The sequence below is a fragment of the Xenopus tropicalis genome, chromosome 7 (assembly GCF_000004195.4).
Source record: "Xenopus tropicalis strain Nigerian chromosome 7, UCB_Xtro_10.0, whole genome shotgun sequence".
In the NCBI taxonomy this organism is placed as follows: Eukaryota; Metazoa; Chordata; class Amphibia; order Anura; family Pipidae; genus Xenopus; species Xenopus tropicalis.
Genome location: NC_030683.2, coordinates 33,399,426 through 33,421,753, shown reverse-complemented (window position 1 = coordinate 33,421,753; position 22,328 = coordinate 33,399,426). Strand labels below are relative to the sequence as shown.

General features: G+C 40.2%; 1 protein-coding gene across 1 annotated transcript in view; it reads right to left on the bottom strand.

Moving 5' to 3' along the window:
• The window catches only part of zmat4 (zinc finger matrin-type 4), a 256,147-nt gene that overhangs the window by 191,596 nt on the left and 42,223 nt on the right, over positions 1 to 22,328 (bottom strand). Inside the window, exons 2-3 of the mRNA XM_002936438.5 lie at positions 15,114 to 15,218; positions 2,655 to 2,747 (exon numbers count right to left, since the gene is read on the bottom strand). Coding sequence (XP_002936484.3) covers positions 2,655 to 2,747; positions 15,114 to 15,218 — 198 coding nt within the window. The remainder of the gene's footprint in view (positions 1 to 2,654; positions 2,748 to 15,113; positions 15,219 to 22,328) is intronic.

The following is a 22,328-nucleotide window of genomic DNA, read 5'->3' as shown; positions in this document are numbered from 1 at the left end:
AGGAATTCAATAATAACTACCTGGTTTGGGGGCACTGAGAGCAACATCCAAGGGGTTGGGGAGCAACATGTTGCCCCTGAGCCACTGGCTGGGGATCCCTGCTTTATACGGTACACATCCATCCCACACTCACATGTAGACAATAATAATATAAAAACTCCACCTAAACACATACCTGCAAACACACCAACCACAGGACTCTCCTCCCCTTGCGGTTGAGATCCAACAAAGGGGGTTCAACAAGGTACCACATTTTTTACGAGTTTGCTACTTCAGCTATAGTACATAGTATACCGTTTATAAATATCCAGGGCAATAACTGAGGGTTCACCTAGTCTCTACTGGCACAGGGATGAGCTTTCCTTATTTAAGCCCCCACTTTAAGCAACGCAATGGGTCATGTTACTCAATAGCTGAGCATTCTGCCTGCTTTTTGTATCCAGCATGCAGTTAATTCCAACCTTGCCTGCCTTGTTTATCTGTCTTGTTTGTACCTAATAAACAGTTAAGACTGTCTTGCCAATGCCAATTTTGCCAGCAGTGCCTCTTCCCTAGTACCTGCTTCCTCCTCAGTCCATACTACGCCCCCAGCACCCATTGGCTCTGACAGCCCTACTGAAGGATGTCAGCCTTGAAATGTGGAATATGTTGCCACTGTATAATAATAATATTACACATAATACAATATTATTTTAGATGATCTTAGCCACCCCCCAGCCCTCGCAGTGCAATAAACTGCTAATAGCAAGCATACCTTTAACACATAGAAATTACTGCTGCTACATATATCCTGGATGTGGATGCAAGTTTCATTCAGCATACAATTTTTTTTATTTTCACCCCAAATCAGTAAGTATATGTCCAATTGTGAATATTTTACATTCTGCCTTTAGGTTCCTTCATTTTCATTTCAGTGCACAGTGAAGGAAATCTCTTTAGAGGCTCACAGCATCTTCCAAGTGAATATAAAGTAGCCACTTGCAATTGAATTGCAAATATGTAGAGAAAAGGCTTGAGCAATCAAAGGAGCCTTTCTGCAAATCAAATCAATTACCATAGTTCTAATTTTTTCCATTATTTAATTATTCGGTAACTGGCCACTTAATCGCAATAATGTACATAGTTCTTTTCAAAACACGCATTGTTTAAGTGAAAATATGATCACTTGTGAATTTGGGTGATAATTGAGTTGTAATAAATTCCTAAAGCTTCTGCATTACTCTTTGTGCTTGCAAATTACACATGCTGACTCTTTGTTAGAGGTGGAGTTACCACTGAACAGGGCGGTTCAATACTCCTACATTAATTTGTTCTTGTAAGGAGAATGAGCCTTATGGTTTCCAGCTAGCTGCTAGCTCAAGAAGAGTCATATACAATATTTATACAATATATTATATTAAATATAAATATTATATTATACAATATTTATATATATTGAACCTTGACCCTCTCTATTGTTCTCCACCATTGCCTCTTCCCTTTTTGCACCTTAACCCCCACACCCCGGTGCAGAGTTGGCAGATGGCATGCGGCCCCTAGTTCCAGGCCATTGTGGCCGTACCTCAAATCCCACCCTGATTTCACAGTATTACCAGGTTTGTCCGATCTTTTTGGTGGTGGAGCAGGGCTGTGGTTTAGGTTTAGCAGGCATGGTTTAGGGATTATGGGGCATGGCTTAAAATCACCCAGATACATATAGGATGGGTTTGACATCTCTATTTGAAGCAGTGGTTCAAAGCCAAGTCTATTAACCAAATAATTTAACCATCATATACATTTACATTTTGCCAACATAATAAACCATATAACAAACCAACTAGCCTGAAGGCTGTATTTATGGAGATCCACTGTTCCCTACAATATTGAAAACCCAGAGTCTAGCCCCCTTTTATTTAACCCCACCCCTTTTGACAGCAGCTGATGTCTGCAGCCAGTAGCATCAGTCCCAACCCCCTTTTGCTATCAGCTAAGACTATTAATTTAACACGCTCCCTGTTATCATCACCCTGGATAAGGGGAGGGAGCATGGGGGATGCAAAGGTAAAATGGCAACTGGTTCCTCCTGTTCTCTACTCGTCACTCTCTTCCAGCCAATCTCCTGTTGCACTACATTTCCCACAACCCCTTGCAATTAACACATTCCTGACTCACATCCTAGTCCTGTCATGGCCCTGTCTCCTTCACTTCCTTATGGTCCCCTGGAGAGGACCTGAACTGGTAAATAATAACAGCAAAAATGTTGTTTCAGAATTCTTGCGCTTTTTGTCTGGCATGCATTGCTAACCCTAACAAACCTAATAATCCAGCCAGAATTTGTTTTCAGTGGCAAAATAACAGACTATTTTAAAAACAAAAATAAAATAAGAAGACTAGCTGAAAGGAACTAATAGTTCTTTCTAAAATGACTTTAATAATTGCCCCCAATCTTTATTTATATTCTCTAAACCCTAATTACTGCAGCCTTCTATCAGCTAGGATGAATCATATACCATATATAATTGGCTTCTCTGGATTTTAAAATGAGAGTACTTGTGAGTTTAACATTGCAGTTGAATGTTAATATATACTTCATACCAAATCAAGGTTAAGGAGAGCAATGCGAGCAAGCTGCTAGAATATGATTAAATGCTAACAAAAAATATTGAAGAACTTACTGGGTCATCCGGTCGAAGTTTCTTTGAGGGAGGCCCTCCATCCTCTGGGTGTAACATATAGTAAAGTCGAACTTTATTTGCATGTTTCTTGCTCTGGAAAGAAAGGGAGCATTGTGAGTGACAAGTAGGGAGCAATCCCTTTCAGATCAGTGCTTTAATAAGCAAACATTCAGGGCTTCCTAGGATGCAAAGTGAGCATCTGTTCCGTGCTTCTCAAGGTTGTCTTGTCATCCTGGCTGCATGGCTGATTGATCATGCAATTTTGTTCCGCAAACAACCTACTGATGACTTGCTACGTTGTACGACTGTCACTTTTTTTTCTTACCAGACACATTTGAGTTCCAGTTGTAAAACAACAATTATGAATAATAATAATTCAGAAAGACATCAACATCAAGCAAAAACCTTCAAAAATTTGCACATCTAAGAATGTTCTCTCTCCCTCTGTTCCGAGTTGATTAGCGCTTGCTAAAGAGTTATTATTACAGCACAGTACCAGAAAGAAGCTGAACAGATGGCCTGGAGGCCCTATTTTACAACCTACAAGTTATACTCAAGTTTAAAGGCATATACTATAAATTATGTGATATAATATGCCTTTACAGGTACAGGTATAGGACCCATTATCCAGAATGCTCGGGACTGGGGTTTTCCAGATAAGGGATCTTTCCATAATTCGGATCTCCTACTTAAAGTCTGCTAAAAACATTATTTAAACAGTAATTAAACCCAATAGGATTGTTATGCCTCCAATAAGGATTAATTATATCTTAGTTGGGATCAAGTACACGGCACTGTTTTTTTATTATAGAGAAAAAGGAAATCATTTTTAAAAATGTGAATTATTTGATTAAAATGGAGTCTATGGGAGATGGCCTTTCTGTAATTCAGAACTTTCTGGATAATGGGTAGTATATACAGGTTTTGGTCATGCTGTATCTGTAAAACGTATAGAATGGAAAGTATGGCATAAAGATGGGTGAGGAAGAGTTATGTTAAGGTTTGCAAAATATTTCACCAAATATCTTAATACAAAGATATGACAACATCCTGTGGTGAGTAGGCACGATGGGCAAAAGGATGAGTGTAGCGAAATATACTAGGCTCGGTATCCAACTGTTTGGTTGGTTGGTCTATGGTATGAGTGGCTTCTTAGGGACAAAAAAATCTAAATTGCCCCTTGATTGCCATACATGCCCAGTGCTGTATTTAGATTTGGTGCCACCCTTGGTACTGTGCCCCTGAAATAAAGGAATTTGAAACACCCCCTCTAATGGCATACAGAAGAGGGAAAAACATAAAAGATTCTCTGGTAAAAGCAGACATAGGCCCAAAGAACAAAAGTGGCCAACATGTATAAGAAAGTGTACCTTTTCCCCGGATAGGAAAGAAACAAGGCATCCTCCCTAATGCAGTCCGGGGTCTGGTACCAATTCTGGCAATTTAGATTTTTTTGTCCCTAAGAAGTCACTCATACCACAAGGGGCAATTTAGATTTTTTTGTCCCTAAGAAGCCACTCATACCATAGATAGACCAACCAACCAACCAACCAGTTGGATGCCGAGCCTAGTATATATAAGAATTGGTACCAGACCCCGGACTGCATTAGGGAGGATGCCTTGTTTCTTTCCTATCCGGGGAAAAGGTACACTTTCTTAATCCCTGATTTGTATTGTTATTCACATTTATTCATATGTCTAATGGACTTAATTGAAATATGCTTTGCACATTAATTGGTGGATCTGTAATTGGGGGTGTGTCCTGGTATAATCCACTCCCACTCTGATGAGAATAAATGGTTTGTAAGAAGTTTTACTAGGCAGGCTTGAGAAAGGGCTGGTGTAACCCCGAAACTGTTGCCTGTTTATTCTGACCTGCAAATAAAAACACCTTTTTACTTTTGCAGCAAGGATGTGCGGCAGTTTGATTTCACTGTGATGTTCATCTAAACCCTTGGCTAGGGGTGACTGCTTAGCACCCAGCTGAAAAGTTCATGGCAAGGTGGTAGAGGCACACATCAATTGAGTGGTGCCACCATAGGCAGTGGAAAGGCCCTCAATGTGTGTAGGGTACAGAACACTAGGGTAAGCCCGAAACGTTGCCTGTTTATTCTGACCTGCAAATAAAAACACCTTTTTACTTTTGCAACAAGGATGTGCGGCAGTTTGATTTCACTGTGATGTTTATCTAAACCCTTGGCAAGGGGTTATGTGACTGCTTAGCACCCGGCTGAAAAGTTCATGGCAAGGTGGTAGAGGCACACATCAATCGAGTGGTGCCACCCTAGGCACTGGAAAGGCCCTCAATGTGTGTAGGGTACAGAACACTAGGATGTGCAGACTGTATCAAGGCCCTGACAGGGCTGAGCTGTATATACCACACTATGGCTAATGCAACACAGCCCCTATGCAGAAACAAACAAGAGTGCATTTTGCACTGAAATCCGCTCTGTATGCCTGCATCCAGGCCAATGCAATGGCTCCGAGTGCAGGCACGGGGAAAGGCTGATGGCAGCAGAGGGGCTGATTCTCGGCCTGTGTTTTGCGGTTTGATTACAGCTGCAGTTGTACATAGAGTCTTATATTAGTCTTAGGGCAACATGTAATGTAATAACATGGGCAAAATAAATTCAATGCAGTAGCCAATGAGCAGTTCAGTTTTGCTGGTCTAATGTTGCAATTATGAAAGCAAATGTCTTATTGGCAGCTATTGGATACTGGTCTGTAAAACTAAACCCACCCCCCTGATGATTTTCATATAAAAGATGACAAGATGGATGAGGAGGACCCACATTGGTCATATTCTTTTTCCATAAATAGCTAACCATAGATTGCAAGCTCCATTGGGACAGGGACTGATATAAATAAGGTATAATCTCAGTAAAGCTTTGCGGACATATGTCAGCACCATATATATATATAGGAAATAAAGGTCTGCATAATGACGTTTAAGGCAGAAGCCAAATGTCACCATATTGGCACATTTTCAGCCTAAATATAAGGACTCCATCAGGGTAAGCTTTATTGATACAGACACTGTACATCACTGTAAAGGTGGCTGCAGGGAGCAAGAGAAATGCAAACATAATTCATGTAAATTTAGTTGGAAGGTTGAGATAAAATCAGATTGTGTTGCAGAGAACAAAATAGAGAAATTGTAATAAAAATATCTTATCAAATGTGTTGAACAATTTAGCATTTCAAGATGAACAAGAATAGATGGTGGGGTTTCCTAACAGATAAATGACTTGTCGGTTATATAACAGCCTTTCAGTGAGAGATGGAACAATATTGAGCTAAACACACCAAGCTATGAGTCACAGGTATGTGGGTGAAGGGCATGTCATTGGCTACGCAGCCCAATATATGGGTTCCAGGGTCGGGTAGGGCAAAACACAATTTTACATGTGTAGAAAAGATGTTGCAGATCAATCATAAGTTACAAAATTAGTAGCTTACAGGATTTCAAAATATTGTGGTGGAAAAAATGTATATATATTCCCTACAGGTCTTCTCTGCAGAGCAGTATCATTATAATGTCATGGTGCAGCTATTTTGTTTATGGAAGTAACACAGTTAAATGTAATCACTGCAGAGCATGAGCAGGGAAGGAGAAGGTGAAACAGAGTGAATTTGTGTGGGTGGTTTCCTTCTAAGTCATTAAACCCCAACCAGTGGCTCAGGTGCAACATCTTGCTCACCACCTCCTTTGGAGTTGATCCCAGTGGCCTCAAAATGCCCATTTTTCAATATCTGGCTCGGAGGCAAGTTTTGGAAGCACAGAGACACAGTATTGCCCCAAGCAGCATCCTGCAGGCCAGCACTCCCCATGGGCTACCAAATAGCCAATCACAGCCCTTATTTGGTATTTCATGCTTGTGTGGCTCATCAACAATTTTTACTAACAATGAGCGAATATGTCCCCTGTTTGCGAAAAGCGAAAAATTATGCACATAAAAAAAGTGGTATGTGCGTCAAAAAAATTGTCGCCCGACTTTTTTTGTAATGCGGCAAATTCTTCCATGGGGAATTTTTGTGCCTATTTTGCACAATGGCGAAAAGGGCAAATTTGCGGCATCACTGGCCCCTTCCAAGCCTGGTGAAACATTTTACTCATCAGTACCTTTGCATGTAGCCCACGAGTTAAAAAGCTTGGGCATCCCTGATCTAGGTCTTTCTACAGATTTTATTTTGTGGGATATAGTGTATGCTGTTATGCCAACACTTAAGACTAAAATGTGCTCAGATTTAGGAAAATGTATAGAAATACAAAAGTTAGTGAAATGGAACTGACAAAGGATAGAAGCGGCAGTCTGCCCCCGGCAAGAGGTGGAAGCCGGAGGTTAGGGAGCAGATAAGATGTGCAGGGAAATTAAGGTTGTGCAAGTAATTACTAAAGCTGCTGCCAATCATCATGGCATTGTTACCAATGAATGACCGATCAGTCTGTAAATTCCTGCTATGCTGAGAGATAGTGGAAAGGGCAAGCTGAATATACTTCACAAAAGGTTGCAGCGGTTGTAAGTGCAGCCGGGGCCTGTGGAAGTCATGTGATTTAAATCTGAAGCTCATCCGCTGCTATATATTGAACATTAATGGAACTGTGATCAAAGCTCAGTACACTATAACTCTCTATGGAGTGCAATTTGATACAAAATGTATCTGCAGTGATTCCTGTTCTAGAAAGCTCTTATGTTTTGTCATGTTACACTAACCCTCAGTATTGTTATTCACATTTATTCATATGTCTAATGGACTTAATTGAAATATGCTTTGCACATTAATTGGTGGATCTGTAATTGGGGGTGTGTCCTGGTATAATCCACTCCCACTCTGATGAGAATAAATGGTTTGTAAGAAGTTTTACTAGGCAGGCTTGAGAAAGGGCTGGTGTAACCCCGAAACTGTTGCCTGTTTATTCTGACCTGCAAATAAAAACACCTTTTTACTTTTGCAACAAGGATGTGCTGCAGTTTGATTTCACTGTGATGTTTATCTAAACCCTTGGCTAGGGGTGACTGCTTAGCACCCAGCTGAAAAGTTCATGGCAAGGTGGTAGAGGCACACATCAATTGAGTGGTGCCACCATAGGCAGTGGAAAGGCCCTCAATGTGTGTAGGGTACAGAACACTAGGGTAAGCCCGAAACGTTGCCTGTTTATTCTGACCTGCAAATAAAAACACCTTTTTACTTTTGCAACAAGGATGTGCGGCAGTTTGATTTCACTGTGATGTTTATCTAAACCCTTGGCAAGGGGTTATGTGACTGCTTAGCACCCGGCTGAAAAGTTCATGGCAAGGTGGTAGAGGCACACATCAATCGAGTGGTGCCACCCTAGGCACTGGAAAGGCCCTCAATGTGTGTAGGGTACAGAACACTAGGATGTGCAGACTGTATCAAGGTCCTGACAGGGCTGAGCTGTATATACCACACTATGGCTAATGCAACACAGCCCCTATGCAGAAACAAACAAGAGTGCATTTTGCACTGAAATCCGCTCTGTGTGCCTGCATCCAGGCCAATGCAATGGCTCCGAGTGCAGGCACGGGGAAAGGCTGATGGCAGCAGAGGGGCTGATTCTCGGCCTGTGTTTTGCGGTTTGATTACAGCTGCAGTTGTACATAGAGTCTTATATTAGTCTTAGGGCAACATGTAATGTAATAACATGGGCAAAATAAATTCAATGCAGTAGCCAATGAGCAGTTCAGTTTTGCTGGTCTAATGTTGCAATTATGAAAGCAAATGTCTTATTGGCAGCTATTGGATACTGGTCTGTAAAACTAAACCCACCCCCCTGATGATTTTCATATAAAAGATGACAAGATGGATGAGGAGGACCCACATTGGTCATATTCTTTTTCCATAAATAGCTAACCATAGATTGCAAGCTCCATTGGGACAGGGACTGATATAAATAAGGTATAATCTCAGTAAAGCTTTGCGGACATGTGTCAGCACCATATATATATATAGGAAATAAAGGTCTGCATAATGACGTTTAAGGCAGAAGCCAAATGTCACCATATTGGCACATTTTCAGCCTAAATATAAGGACTCCATCAGGGTAAGCTTTATTGATACAGACACTGTACAACACTGTAAAGGTGGCTGCAGGGAGCAAGAGAAATGCAAACATAATTCATGTAAATTTAGTTGGAAGGTTGAGATAAAATCAGATTGTGTTGCAGAGAACAAAATAGAGAAATTGTAATAAAAATATCTTATCAAATGTGTTGAACAATTTAGCATTTCAAGATGAACAAGAATAGATGGTGGGGTTTCCTAACAGATAAATGACTTGTCGGTTATATAACAGCCTTTCAGTGAGAGATGGAACAATATTGAGCTAAACACACCAAGCTATGAGTCACAGGTATGTGGGTGAAGGGCATGTCATTGGCTACGCAGCCCAATATATGGGTTCCAGGGTCGGGTAGGGCAAAACACAATTTTACATGTGTAGAAAAGATGTTGCAGATCAATCATAAGTTACAAAATTAGTAGCTTACAGGATTTCAAAATATTGTGGTGGAAAAAATGTATATATATTCCCTACAGGTCTTCTCTGCAGAGCAGTATCATTATAATGTCATGGTGCAGCTATTTTGTTTATGGAAGTAACACAGTTAAATGTAATCACTGCAGAGCATGAGCAGGGAAGGAGAAGGTGAAACAGAGTGAATTTGTGTGGGTGGTTTCCTTCTAAGTCATTAAACCCCAACCAGTGGCTCAGGTGCAACATCTTGCTCACCACCTCCTTTGGAGTTGATCCCAGTGGCCTCAAAATGCCCATTTTTCAATATCTGGCTCGGAGGCAAGTTTTGGAAGCACAGAGACACAGTATTGCCCCAAGCAGCATCCTGCAGGCCAGCACTCCCCATGGGCTACCAAATAGCCAATCACAGCCCTTATTTGGTATTTCATGCTTGTGTGGCTCATCAACAATTTTTACTAACAATGAGCGAATATGTCCCCTGTTTGCGAAAAGCGAAAAATTATGCACATAAAAAAAGTGGTATGTGCGTCAAAAAAATTGTCGCCCGACTTTTTTTGTAATGCGGCAAATTCTTCCATGGGGAATTTTTGTGCCTATTTTGCACAATGGCGAAAAGGGCAAATTTGCGGCATCACTGGCCCCTTCCAAGCCTGGTGAAACATTTTACTCATCAGTACCTTTGCATGTAGCCCACGAGTTAAAAAGCTTGGGCATCCCTGATCTAGGTCTTTCTACAGATTTTATTTTGTGGGATATAGTGTATGCTGTTATGCCAACACTTAAGACTAAAATGTGCTCAGATTTAGGAAAATGTATAGAAATACAAAAGTTAGTGAAATGGAACTGACAAAGGATAGAAGCGGCAGTCTGCCCCCCGGCAAGAGGTGGAAGCCGGAGGTTAGGGAGCAGATAAGATGTGCAGGGAAATTAAGGTTGTGCAAGTAATTACTAAAGCTGCTGCCAATCATCATGGCATTGTTACCAATGAATGACCGATCAGTCTGTAAATTCCTGCTATGCTGAGAGATAGTGGAAAGGGCAAGCTGAATATACTTCACAAAAGGTTGCAGCGGTTGTAAGTGCAGCCGGGGCCTGTGGAAGTCATGTGATTTAAATCTGAAGCTCATCCGCTGCTATATATTGAACATTAATGGAACTGTGATCAAAGCTCAGTACACTATAACTCTCTATGGAGTGCAATTTGATACAAAATGTATCTGCAGTGATTCCTGTTCTAGAAAGCTCTTATGTTTTGTCATGTTACACTAACCCTCAGTACAAAGGAATAAAAAACAAACCTCTAATTCTCCAGCTAATATAATCCAGATAAAAACGCCTGTATGAAAATTTGCCAACACAACTCCCCCTACAATTACACTGAAACTATAGGGGAAAATACTGCATACTGGATTTAAAAAATGGAAAATTTAGTTTAAAATTGTACTTTGCACACTGCACGGTTATAAATTCCCTCTAATGTCAGCTATGATGCTCACTTATACCTAATCCTGAATGCCCAGTGCTTCCTTTCCTTCCAAAACAAAACAGAGTTATGTCAGTCTATTGCCATGTGTGGCACACAAGCAGCACTATGCACTCCCTTGTACTGGGCATCAGCAGAGACTGTACCAAGAAACTTGCTCTGACCTTACATCTTATTTTACTCTTGCATACCAAGCTGAAAAGAAGGAGTACCATAGAAATCAAGGCTTCCCGCTGCATGGAAGCTAAATTAAGCACTGCTTCCCCTGCTGAACCCTGTCTGTATTACCTGCTGTACGTCATAAACGCAATGAAAGGGGCCTCTTCCCTATGTACAGATAGGCAGGCATATGCGAGTGCCACACAGTGACTCATTGCTGACTCAAATCTCATCTCATTGTTTATGAGGAGCCAGTGGTTTATTAACAGAATAGAGCAAGAAGGTGCATAAAAGCCTCTGAGCAATTACAACGTAAAAGGTATTTTGCAATATAATCACCCGAATGATTGGTCACAAAAGAAAAGCCAATGACTAATCATAGCAAATAAACCTTAAAATCCTCATCAATTGTCTTCCCTCCATCGCTGGAGTGGCTTAGTGCTTCCGAACAATACTGTAATATACAAGAGGGAAAAGGGAAAATAGCATAAAGAGCTCTCTGTCCTTGTGCTGTTTTCCTTTTTGTTCTCTTAGATAAGACATCCTAGAATTTCAGTACAAATATATAATATTACCCCAGACACACAAAATAAGCCAAATACGGTGTCAGTTTCATGCATCAGAACACATAAATACAGTGTAAGTTCCATATAAATAATGCCCCAGAACACATAGAAGTATAAATATAGTCAGTTTCACATTTCAAGAAAATAGAGGCCCAAACAGCCCCCCAGCAGGCCAATAAATAGTGACTATCCATGGCATCTTGCAGGGCCCTCTGTTTGTTCAGGGAGGCTTAGCCTTCCCAAGCCATCGTTAAAATCCAGTGAATCAGCTGACTGGGACTGTAAAATCAGTTACAATAATCCTATTGCCAATTGCATATACATATGTAAAGGGTTAAGGGTTATGGGAGTGAGGGAATACAGGGTTATGGGAGATAGCTCTCAGTACAAGTGAGGGAATACAGGGGTAGGGGAGATAGCTCTCAGTACAAGTGAGGGAATACAGGGGTAGGGGAGATAGCTCTCAGTACAAGTGAGGGAATACAGGGGTATGGGAGATAGCTCTTAGTACAAGTGAGGGAATACAGGGTTATGGGAGATAGCTCTCAGTACAAGTGAGGGAATAAAGGGGTAGGGGAGATAGCTCTCAGTACAAGTGAGGGAATACAGGGTTATGGGAGATAGCTCTCAGTACAAGTGAGGGAATACAGGGGTATGGGAGATAGCTCTCAGTACAAGTGAGGGAATAAAGGGGTAGGGGAGATAGCTCTCAGTACAAGTGAGGGAATACAGGGTTATGGGAGATAGCTCTCAGTACAAGTGAGGGAATACAGGGGTAGGGGAGATAGCTCTCAGTACAAGTGAGGGAATACAGGGGTAGGGGAGATAGCTCTCAGTACAAGTGAGGGAATACAGGGGTAGGGGAGATAGCTCTCAGTACAAGTGAGGGAATACAGGGGTAGGGGAGATAGCTCTCAGTACAAGTGAGGGAATACAGGGGTAGGGGAGATAGCTCTCAGTACAAGTGAGGGAATACAGGGGTAGGGGAGATAGCTCTCAGTACAAGTGAGGGAATACATGGGTATGGGAGATAGCTCTCAGTACAAGTGAGGGAATACAGGGGTAGGGGAGATAGCTCTCAGTACAAGTGAGGGAATACAGGGGTAGGGGAGATAGCTCTCAGTACAAGTGAGGGAATACAGGGGTAGGGGAGATAGCTCTCAGTACAAGTGAGTGAGGGAATACAGGGTTATGGGAGATAGCTCTCAGTACAAGTGAGGGAATACAGGGGTATGGGAGATAGCTCTCAGTACAAGTGAGGGAATACAGGGGTAGGGGAGATAGCTCTCAGTACAAGTGAGGGAATACAGGGGTATGGGAGATAGCTCTCAGTACAAGTGAGGGATTACAGGGGTAGGGGAGATAGCTCTCAGTACAAGTGAGGGAATACAGGGTTATGGGAGATAGCTCTCAGTACAAGTGAGGGAATACAGGGGTAGGGGAGATAGCTCTCAGTACAAGTGAGGGAATACAGGGGTATGGGAGATAGCTCTCAGTACAAGTGAGGGATTACAGGGGTAGGGGAGATAGCTCTCAGTACAAGTGAGGGAATACAGGGGTATGGGAGATAGCTCTCAGTACAAGTGAGGGAATACAGGGTTATGGGAGATAGCTCTTAGTACAAGTGAGGGAATACAGGGTTATGGGAGATAGCTCTTAGTACAAGTTGATCCAGGGACTGGTCCGATTGCCATCTTGGAGTCAGGAAGGAATTTTTTCCCCTCTGAGGCAAATTAGAGAGGCTTCAGATGGGGTTTTTTGCCTTTTTTTAGGCAGGTTATATATAGGCATTATGGTTGAACGTGATGGACGTATGTCTTTTTTCAACCCAACTTACTATGTTACTATGTATGAAAATAATTCATGTTCAGCAGAACACTCCCATCCACATGCAGGAAATTGTACTATTTGTTAACTTTGCATGGATTTAAGTTTAAAGACTGAGCTGTTGCTGGACTTTACAATTCTGATGGCAAGGCAGGGGCAGAAGCCTTATGTATTATAATGTTCATAATAATGGGTAGCCTATTTGAAAGCATGTTTTGGATGGTTGCTATAGGATACTAGACATTTTGATTGATATATATATAGATATTCTCCATCAACTAAAAAGATACTTTGCTAATATACTTCTACACACAATGACTGTCAGGCTATACACTGATCTCACAAACCTTATACAGGTCAGGATGACAGTGATTAATTAGAATCCAGCAGCTACTGGCAATTTCATTACTTTTGTGGTTCACAAAAACCTCAAAGAGCAAATAACACGACTAAGCCTAAGTGCCAGGGCTTGTGGTTTTCCAGTCACATCAACGTAACTGAGAAATTGCTTGTCAAATCCTGCCACATTCTCCGGACACAGCGGCATCACTGGCCCCTTCCGCTCTTATTCTACTTGCATTGTTTTTATATTTTCTAACACATTTTCCTGAAAGGTGTCATTCAAGAATGTACCATTTAGCTCCAACATACAGAAAAATGATTCCTCTGAAGTCCCATAGATGTGAGAAATAACACATTTACGCTGCCACATTTTCTTTCAAATATAAGCGTGAAAAATCCTGCCCCTGAAGGGGAAAAATGCCAAAATTTCAAGGTCTCTTGGAGTGTTAATGATTAGAAGCCTGCTCCACAGGTGTGACATTAAAAGCTCAGGCTTCCTCTCCTCTCTGTGCCGGCCTCCTGCTGCAATATTGCACAGAATAGGTCACTGGAACTCCCTTGTGTCATAAAATATTAATTCTCTGGGAATCTGAAGACATCTGCCTCTCGAAAAAGTTTCCTCTAGAATAATGACTACAACTGGGAAAGGATAACAAGGCAGAGAATATATATATATATATATATATATATATAAATTATCTGCCCTGTATTTATATATATATATATATATATATATATATATATATATATATATATATATACTGTATATATATATATATATATATATATGTATTTCAGCAACATACCTGTATATGTATTATTGGGAGATGTACCTAACCTTTTATATGGTATCCACTATTAATCATTGTAACTGCTTTAGAGCAATTAACACTGGAGACTGGTTTCTATAATAGTGCAGTGATATATATATGTTATGAATATAGCATGTTTCCAGCTTTACGCTGGCAGTACACTATCAAAAGATAAATCAGGGGAAAAGTGACCTCAGTTTTATATAATAGCTCTGGATTTTATACTGGATATTTTCAAAAGTATGATTTCATGGATTTTGTACTCTGTACCCACAAGCATGTGAATCTCAAGGTTATAACTGTCCTGTAGGGGTTGTAACTATTAAAGTGAAAGTGACACGGGTTGGAAATGATGCAATTGCCACTAAGCCAATTAGGCGATTTGCAAAAAAAAAAGTACACCCATCAATAAAGTGGGCACAAAACAGCCACACCTGCAATGATGATTGAATTGTAGGTATTGTGGGTAAAAAACATGGCGATTTGCATCTGAAAATTGCACACAGCGCTGTATTCATAAATGAGCCCTTCATGTGTTATATCTAATAGAGACTGTACTTATATACATTATACTGTATATTTGTATCCTGATGATCCGTCCCTATCTGCCAAACAGATTTAACAATCCATTTTACCTGGATTTAAAGTCCCTGAATAAATTAATTAGAAAATTTCATCTTCAGTTTTGATACGAACTCTAAATGTAATAACGCTGTAAAACTCTTTTACCATCTTATGTCATAAAACTACCAAGGAAGTACGTGTGAGACTCACCTCATAATGTGCAACCCTTTGGGACTCCGAAATTAACTGCGCATTGCAGATTTTGCAGTAAGTGTCTGTAAACAATGCTCTGTCCTCCACCTCAGCAGACTTCATCTGGAGCAGGAAAGGAAATAGAGCAACTGAGAGATTTGACCAACATTTAAAAAGAAAACACACACACGAAATACTGAAATTATGTTAGGGATTAATAGTATGTTTCATTTTGTTTTAGTACAGCAAATACAGTGTCGGGCCCTCCTGCTTCTAATTATTTGGCCAGTTGCATGGTCATTCCCTATTTCTGTATGGGAAAAAGAGATGGAAGGATAGAGAAAAGAGACTTGGATAATAAAGAGGTTTAGAGAGGAGAGGAGGAATAATAGTTTAGAAAGTGGGCCTGTGGTTTAAAATCTTTTGGTGGGACCCTGGCATCTCAGTCTGACACTGAGCATATATTGTTATATAAAAAACACTGATAATCTCATGTAGTCACAGAAATTGTTGTATGTAATGACAATATGCATGCAAAACACAGTATTTTTGGCCAAAAACAGTTACAATTGATGGAAGTAAGTTCATTTATAAAACTCCATTGTCTTCCTTATATGTGAATTAATGGTATTAATAGTATTAACTGGTATGTTTATAAAAGGTGTACATGCCCCTTAAAATATATGGGTAACTAAATTCACCATTGAGTTCCAGACCTGCAGCCTCCTGTATTTATTTGGTTATTATTTTCAAGGCACAGATGACAAATATATTGTAATATTCAGGCAATAACTTCATGAAAGTAGCCCCAAGTACAGAGTCGAAATGGGGTACCCGGTGCCTACCAAGTAGACAACTCAATGGTCCATCACCCAGCCATTGCTGCCCTCTGCCCGCCCTCGCTAGATTTCTACTTAACTACTTTGCTGGCAATTGGACTTCACCTCCAGTGGAAAAAATGAAAGATAGTTGCCAATTCCATAGTGTAATGCACAGTGATCTTCAATTTTGCTTGAAACTTTTGTTGCGCACTGGTGCCTGGTTTGTGGACAGGTGCTAGGATACAATAGGGCCAGGGCCCACAAAGATTTTTTCCTCTGCCCTGGTGGGCCAGTCCAACCCTGCCCAAGTAGCTCAAAAGTATAGGCACCCTTCAGTGCCAGGGCCAAGTTTTACTGGCACCCAAGGCACAGGGCCCAGCCATTCCACCCTGTTTGTACCCCTTTTCTCTACAAAGTGCTGCTGTTGATAATGGCACTATATACATAATAACAATTCCTAAACAGAATACATTGGGAAAACCTAATTGTGAGTGGCTCATCTAAGTGTAGCTGCATGTGGCTGGTAGAACATTGGTGATAACAGGTCTTCTCACATTTACCAATATTCCCTAAGTTGTGCTGTTGCTATAGGCATTCAAAAATGAAAAATGTGAAAAGAATGTAGAATCAAACAACATCTTCCATTTTGTAGGCTCTACAGCCATTATTCATATACATCTTCACTTATTAAGGGCAAGTATATGCAGTGCTATTAACAAAATGAGAAATAGAATACAAATGTGGCATATATATGGAATCTAGGGCAAACTGGAGAAATGATTACCTGTGTGAGTGTTTTATATGAATTGTGCTTAATATAGAGGAGTTCAGAGGGGCCGGATTGGATATTAGAAGCTTGCATTGCAGCCCTGTACACTTCGCATAGCACCGAATAGATTGAGATTTTTCAAACCTTACTGTACTGGTCTTGGTCCCATGGGTGATTGTTATGGACGCTTGCCTCAAGACATCTTTTACCTACAAATCTCTCCTGCCTGAAGCCTTTTTGCAAAGCTGAATTGAGCTTTCATCTAAAATTTACAGTGAAAAATGTTACTATTTCAGGAGGAGTATGGTGATTTCTTTCTTTTTTGAACACTATATCCATATCAGTATAAATGTTATGTATGATTTATCCACATCCTTATAACCTATGTGGGGGGCAAAGGAAAGAACATGTCGCACCGTCTAAATTTGGGGTTACAAATTTCTTAAATCAGGGACAGTCCTGACATTGTTTCTAACTTTCCGAAGCCTGGGTTTGGCAATGTCTGCATTATTATTACTAGCGCTCATGTACAACCACAAGTGCAATTGTGATCCCCACTCTTTCCCATCAGTCAGTTGCACATAAAACCAATTTTTATTAAAGGTACGTACATTAAAATGCACTTCATGCACTTCCCTATAGTTGCTCTCCTTGCTGCTCAGTCGTTACTGACTTTCATTCTGTTCTGAGCACTACTGTCTCTATTCACCTTTAAGACCCTGTTTCATTGGTTGCAGTTCAGTTGTGCCAAAAGCATAGGGCACACACGTCACTCGCCATCCCAATCACCGGAAATGATGCCAGGCAGACTTTGAAAATATTTCCACAATTGCATCTTATTTGAGAACTGCCCTTTTGTAACCAATATGGAACTAGAACTCTGGGGAAAAAATGCTGCATTGTAGGAAAAAAATGGCAATTGCAACTCAAAATTGCACTTTGCTCACTGCACTTGCGGACATACATGTGTACTAATTACTCTCACTGACGCCTGAGTTCTTGTCTTCATGGGACAGTAATATGTAATATATTTTATTTTATCTAAATTATAAAAGAACATTTTATTTAAAAAAATTCTGATTATCTTAAAACACTGTATTATATGGGTCACCTATGCCACTTATTTACAGAGATAGGAAGCATACAGCAAAAAATCTATGCAAAATATTCATGGGTTTTCCTTACTATAGATAAAATACATAGATAGATTAAATGGATAGATGATAGATAGATAGAGTGATGATAGATAGATAGATAGATAGATAGATATAAGATAGATAGATAGATAGACAGATAGATAGATAGATAGATAGATAGATAGATAGATAGATAGATAGATAGACAGACAGACAGACAGACAGACAGACAGATAGATAGATAGATAGATAGATAGAGTGATAGATAGATAGATGATAAATAGATAGATAGATGGAGAGATGATAGATAGATAGATAGATAGACAGACAGACAGACAGACAGACAGACAGACAGACAGATAGATAGATAGATAGATAGAGTGATAGATAGATAGATGATAAATAGATAGATAGATGGAGAGATGATAGATAGATAGATAGATAGTGATAGCTTAAGTGCCCTCTGATATACAGTAATTGGCAGTAGAATGTATGTCTGTAAAACCTTGATATCTGTTCCGGGGTTTGAGAAGATATCAGTAAGGGAGAATTAAAAATCTGCCCTATGTTGACTGATCAGTAGTGCAGCCCATTTATAGCCCAAGGGGACAAGGTCCTTGCCCAACAAGCCTGCATTGCCTAATTGTTATACAGTTCAGTTTGGGACCAAACAATTAGATTAGTCCAACTTGTCCCACCACCTTGGTGTTCAAATTAGCCAACTATCTACTTATTTGGTGCACTCAAGTGGATATAAAGGTAAGCTAAAGGGAAGCTTTTGGGTCAATTTGTACATTAGTCAGGCATTTAAAAAACATTTTTGAGTATTCACTAGCGCTTATATGCCATCATGTAAATATTGGCATAGCTGGGGCATGCTGGAACCTACAGCAGTGCCCTGTGAATGAAGTTAGTACTTGTTCTGACAGTAGCGATGTATAATAGTTTGTGGTTATACCAAGATCCATGATGACCAAAAAGAAGCATTCCTACGTACAGGGTCCACATAATGCAACAGGGACAAGTTTCAGTATGCAAAAATGGCTTTAGTCCTATCTATAAAGGATGCTATTAGTAAATTATAGGAACTAATTGTTGATTAATTGCTATAGGTAATTGCCCTAGTGGTACTATGTCAGTAAATGTAAAATATTTCTCTTTCCTTATCAAGGAGTGCTACAATAACATTTAATACCTTATCTACCAGTAAATTAATCATTATATTTTGACATAAAGACAACTCACATATTGAATAGTGGACCCTTCTGGGGTGACTTGTAAAAACAAGAATCTCTGCAGCTTATCTGCACCATATTCAATTTTGCACCTAAAGCAAAGTGAAAAAGAATGATGGTCCTCTGTTTAACAACATAACAGCTAGTACTTATGCAGAGTTGGTGTAGATGAGTTTCAAGAAGTTTATGAAACAGAGCAGACAAAATGCTGGAATCCAGCACTACTGCAAGTCTGATACTTATTGGAGGATCCTGTTTGCATGTCAATTAGACTAAACTGTTGGCACTAAACTGGAGAGTTACGTAATAAAAAATGGAAGCTCATTTCCCTTCCTTTCTGGGCGGCTGACTTTTTGGACTTTCGTTCTGAAGGCTTCTTTGTTTAAAAAAACCCCACAGAACTATCAGTATTCTAACCAGGAGCTGGGATATGACCAATCACATGTGCTGCAGTAAAAAATCTATATTGACCTTGAATGGAATTTGTTTGAGATGCCACTATGATTCATATGCACATAATTTAAAAAGCAAAACCTCACAAATACTTTGAATCAATAATTCAGAGAAACACATCGAGTCCAACATTTCCCACCTCCACTTATTGAGGTTTAAGGAAACCAGAATATTTACTTTGCGTGATGACATGGACAGTCTAAGCCAGGGAGTTCCAGCATGTTGTCCCCTAGGAGTTTAATAATCACTTGCATATCCCCAGCCCAATGCAACACAAGAATATATCATATTTACACTTTAACTAATATGACCCTGTTGTCATTATAAATAAAAGGAGATGCTACAGAAAATCAATTAACACAATAAGCACTAGTATTTATTGGCTTGTAAAGCGTACCACAAAATACTTTAATTGTAACATTTTGGGGCAGATTTATTATGTGGTGTAAAAAACAGCAACAAAACTTACCACACTTGCGTAAAAACAGCGTTATGTGCAACTTACAGCAGAAACAAAGGCGTCAAATCTGGCGTTTAGCCAACATAAAATAAAACACACCTTGATTTTGCCATTTATTTTACACAGCTTTTTACACCATTTTATCGGCAGAATTAAGCAAACATCACCACTCAGACCCACTCAAAGGTACATAATGAGCTTGTGTTGCGCTCAACTACATGGCAATAAATTGCATTAATGGCTTTCTGCTATCAGAATAAACTATGAGCTCTGTCTTTCACCATTGTTCCTGTGAAGCCATGATTGATTACTATGCATATAACTGTGACAAATTAAACAACCTATTTGTGTAATGATGCTAAGTCATTTACTGTAGCATTATGGGATGTTATGCTCTGATGAGTATATCTAATTAACCTAGTCACTGTCATTGTAACACCAAAACAATTGGTCAATGGTCCCTCGAGCAATGAGGTCAATCGCCAAACCACATGGTATCTCATAGCTTGGTGAGTATTGTGTTATTAGCAGAAAGCCATTAAAGATCTATCATTTTTAAAAATTAAATCTACAATTTAGAATAAAACATTTTTGCATTTAGTTTTGCTAACATTTTCTGTTAAAGGCACATTTATCAACCTATTTTAAATTTCACAGGGGTTGCTTATCATTTCACCAGCTGTCATGGGCAAAAAAAATATTGTAACATGTGACTTAAATACAGGGTCAGACTGGGCCACGGGGAAAAATCCCGGTGGGCCCCGGCGGCCCAGACACGACCCTTGCCGGCGCTGCCCTGGCCAACCGTTGCTCCCCTGACATGTAAAACTTATGCATGCTCAGGGGAGGACATAGGCTGGTAAGGGAGGCTCTGGGGAGCGTTAGGGGGTGTGGGGGACACGGCCAGACAGGGGCACCTGCAGGGCCCCCAGGGCGGCAGCCACGGAGGGCCCTGCAGACCCCAGTCCGACCCTACTTAAATATGTGAAAAGGGTGCTACAAAATTCTTACCATACTAAAACAATCCCAAAATGGACATTTTGTGGCAGGTTGAGCTCATCAGTAAACATTTTTGAGCAAATTGTGACAAATAATAGTGAATGCTATTATTTGTCACAATTGCAAAATCGCCGAAGTTGCCTCGCAAGGCTTTTTCAGCGATTTGCCGAAATCGCGCCGCCGCATGTGCCATCCCACCGGCGACTTACACTTTCACCGGTGGGATGGCAGGTGATGGCAACTCGGGGAGATTAGTCGCCCGCGAACAGGGAGTTTTGTCGCGGGCGACTAATCTCCCCCGTGTGCCAGAGCCCTTAGTTATAGTAAGCACACGAGGAGTCAAAATCCTCTTGGGTGGGTCTGAGAATAGAATGATATAAATCTTAGCCTTGCATTTTTGTATCTCCAGATTAGTTTTTCTTCTGTATATATCTGGTTATGGTTCCTCAATCACTGTTTAAATGTTATCAGGGCAACATGGCTGTTATCTCCTTTCTGAGTTATAATGAAACAACCGTCTGCTCAGTCCCCTGATGGAAGAGCCTTTTAGAAGGAGACTGTGGTCCAATCCCAATAAATTGCAGTTGGAGAGTCAGGACTAAAAATAAGGCTACACTAGGGATTAGCCTTGAGATATAAACCACTTATCATGTCAGTTTCCACCAGACTAATCCTGAGGGGCTGTTGACCTTTTTTTATTGATCTGATAAAAAAAAACAAAGGGGCTTTAACCAAAGAGCACTAACTGAGTGAGAACACTGCTTTTATTTTATTTATATATTTATTATGAAAGCTTCCTACAGTAGAGTAGCATCAGGGAAACATCCCTTGTGATGGCAGAATGGAACTATAGCAGATCAATAGAATGAATAATCTTTAATGATCTCTGTGAGCCCTCAGATGCTTTCTGCTGATTGCTCTCTGACGTTCCCACTGGCTTCTGCATTTTATTTTTTCAATATTTAGAGGCAGCTATGGTGCAAGGAATAAAATCAGTATATGCAGCAAGTGAAGCAGCAACAAATTTATATCTATATATTCAAGGATTATAATATGTTGGTTTGACACCTACATGGGACTGTAAGCTATGGAAGTATATTTCTTTGTGTTGCATGAAAGAAGTGGATATAGGATCTTAATGGGAAAGTTTACCTGAATGTTTATTTTGTAAACTAAAATAATCTAAGCAACTTTTCAGTTGGCTTGATTGTAGCTTTTAAACTATTTTCCCCTCTGGTCCTATGGGGCAAATGGTTGGATACCAGGCAATTTGGCCAGTCACACAGATGGCCAACTAACATCATTCCACTTGTCTAGGCCAAATGTGTGGATTTTAGCGAAGACTATCTGCTATTGTACC